The sequence below is a fragment of the Sorghum bicolor genome, chromosome 4, assembly GCF_000003195.3.
Source record: "Sorghum bicolor cultivar BTx623 chromosome 4, Sorghum_bicolor_NCBIv3, whole genome shotgun sequence".
NCBI classification, from domain to species: Eukaryota; Viridiplantae; Streptophyta; class Magnoliopsida; order Poales; family Poaceae; genus Sorghum; species Sorghum bicolor.
In genome coordinates, this window is record NC_012873.2 from 54,808,917 (window position 1) to 54,810,646 (window position 1,730).

Sequence of the window (1,730 nt, forward strand, 5' to 3'; positions counted from 1 at the left end):
GTTAATTAATGCACACATCCATGAGTCAAACTTGGCATGCATGTATGTTTCTTCCGCCGAGCAGGTTTTGAATCTCTATACGTGGACAGGCAGAGATCAATGGATGATGCAGCAGCAGCAGCAGCAGACATGCATGTTGCACGATTGCACGCATGCACGTTAATGCAATCTACCTCCCAACTGCTACCGTCTCATTGATGATCATGTGTACCTGCACCTCAGCGTGCAGCATGGCCGGACCCCAAACCTACACGGCTGCATGCCGATCGACGAGAGGAGAGATCTCGGCAGCTGGCCACCGAACCTCGCTCCAGTCCGCCTATAAATACGCTGAGCTCGCATGCACAGCTTCGCATCACACTCGCAGCGACCTTTCCACAGTTGTAGTTCAGAGAGAAAGACGACACCGAGATCGCCGATAGCACCAATCATGGCGTCCAACTCCAAGGCGCTCCTCGTGTTAGCGCTCCTGCTCGCCGCCACTTTCCTCGTCGCCTCCGCTAACGAGCAAGCCCGTGAGCGTGAGTTCATTGAATTTCATGCAGTGCGCACTGTAGCTAATACTAATTAATAAGTAGTAACTAGCAGGGCTTTCATTCAGGCAACGAATTAATTAAAAGATAGTTCGCCGGATCATATCCACCCATATATATATACACTAATTATCTGTACTATGATGTGTTGGGTTTTGGCAGAGGCCAAAGAGGAGAAGAAGGCGGAGGTCCAGGACTGGCACGGCGGCGGCGGCTACCCGGGTCGCGGCGGCGGCTGGCACGGCGGCGGCGGCGGCTACCCTGGCGGACACTGCCGGTGGGGTTGCTGCGACCGCGGGCACTATGGCGGCTGCCGGTGCTGCTCGCACCCCGACCAGATACCGGAGCCCATGTACCGCCCTGAGCTCGTCGAGGTCCACAACTGATGAGTTGCTGCTACGTACTATGTCCGGCGATGGGCAGCAGGCACACGTACTACGTTCGTCCTGTGTAGTCAATAAAAGTTTGGTTCCACCAACGTCATGAATGAATGAATGAAATAAAATAAGGTGAACGCATGCATGCTTTGTGTGCGTAGTTGGAAACATCGATTTGCGCGGCTAATCGATTAATAATGTACTCTTCTATATCATGCATCTCATGGAATAAATAGACTTATCATTGTTGTTGTAAAAACACATCGCCATAGTTAAAACATTTCTCGATCTCTCTGTCTATCACGATCAACATAGTTGATGTAAGTACAAGAATGCAAAGGCGCAAAGTAAGAAAACTATACATCTGAATATTGATAATTACAATTACAGTGTATGGCTCACACATATATACAGTCCGAATAAGGCGTAAGAGTTTGATAAAAGCCCACATAGAAAACATAGTGGAATTAGGAGTTTTCCTCCTTTCATTTTTTGGTTGGTGTAGTATGTTCTACAAAAATCATAACAGAAAACAAGGATCCCGATAATTCTTCAAACTCTGTTGTCCTCTGCAAAAAGGAAGAAAATGCAAAATAATAAGGGCATAAAACAACTCACAAGGATCAACCTCCAATTCTTGACGGCCGATCAAATGTTGGGTAGGTAATTTCGAATCATGACAAACAAGCTGGATGTTGAAACCCTTGCCTATGTTCCTTAATTTGAGCTTCAGCTGAGTACTGCTATGTCAATTGTGTGTTCTCCAAATACTCTTGCCAACCAACTGATATGGCCATGAGAGGGCATGGAATAGGAATTT

The 1,730-nt window shown here is 47.3% G+C and overlaps 1 protein-coding gene across 1 annotated transcript; it reads left to right on the forward strand.

Moving 5' to 3' along the window:
• LOC8070577 (glycine-rich cell wall structural protein) lies at positions 339–1,188 on the forward strand. Its single transcript, XM_002452318.2, has 2 exons — positions 339–521; positions 696–1,188. Exons 1-2 carry the CDS (start codon positions 341–343, stop codon positions 917–919), a joined length of 405 nt encoding a protein of 134 aa, XP_002452363.2. The 5' UTR covers positions 339–340; the 3' UTR covers positions 920–1,188.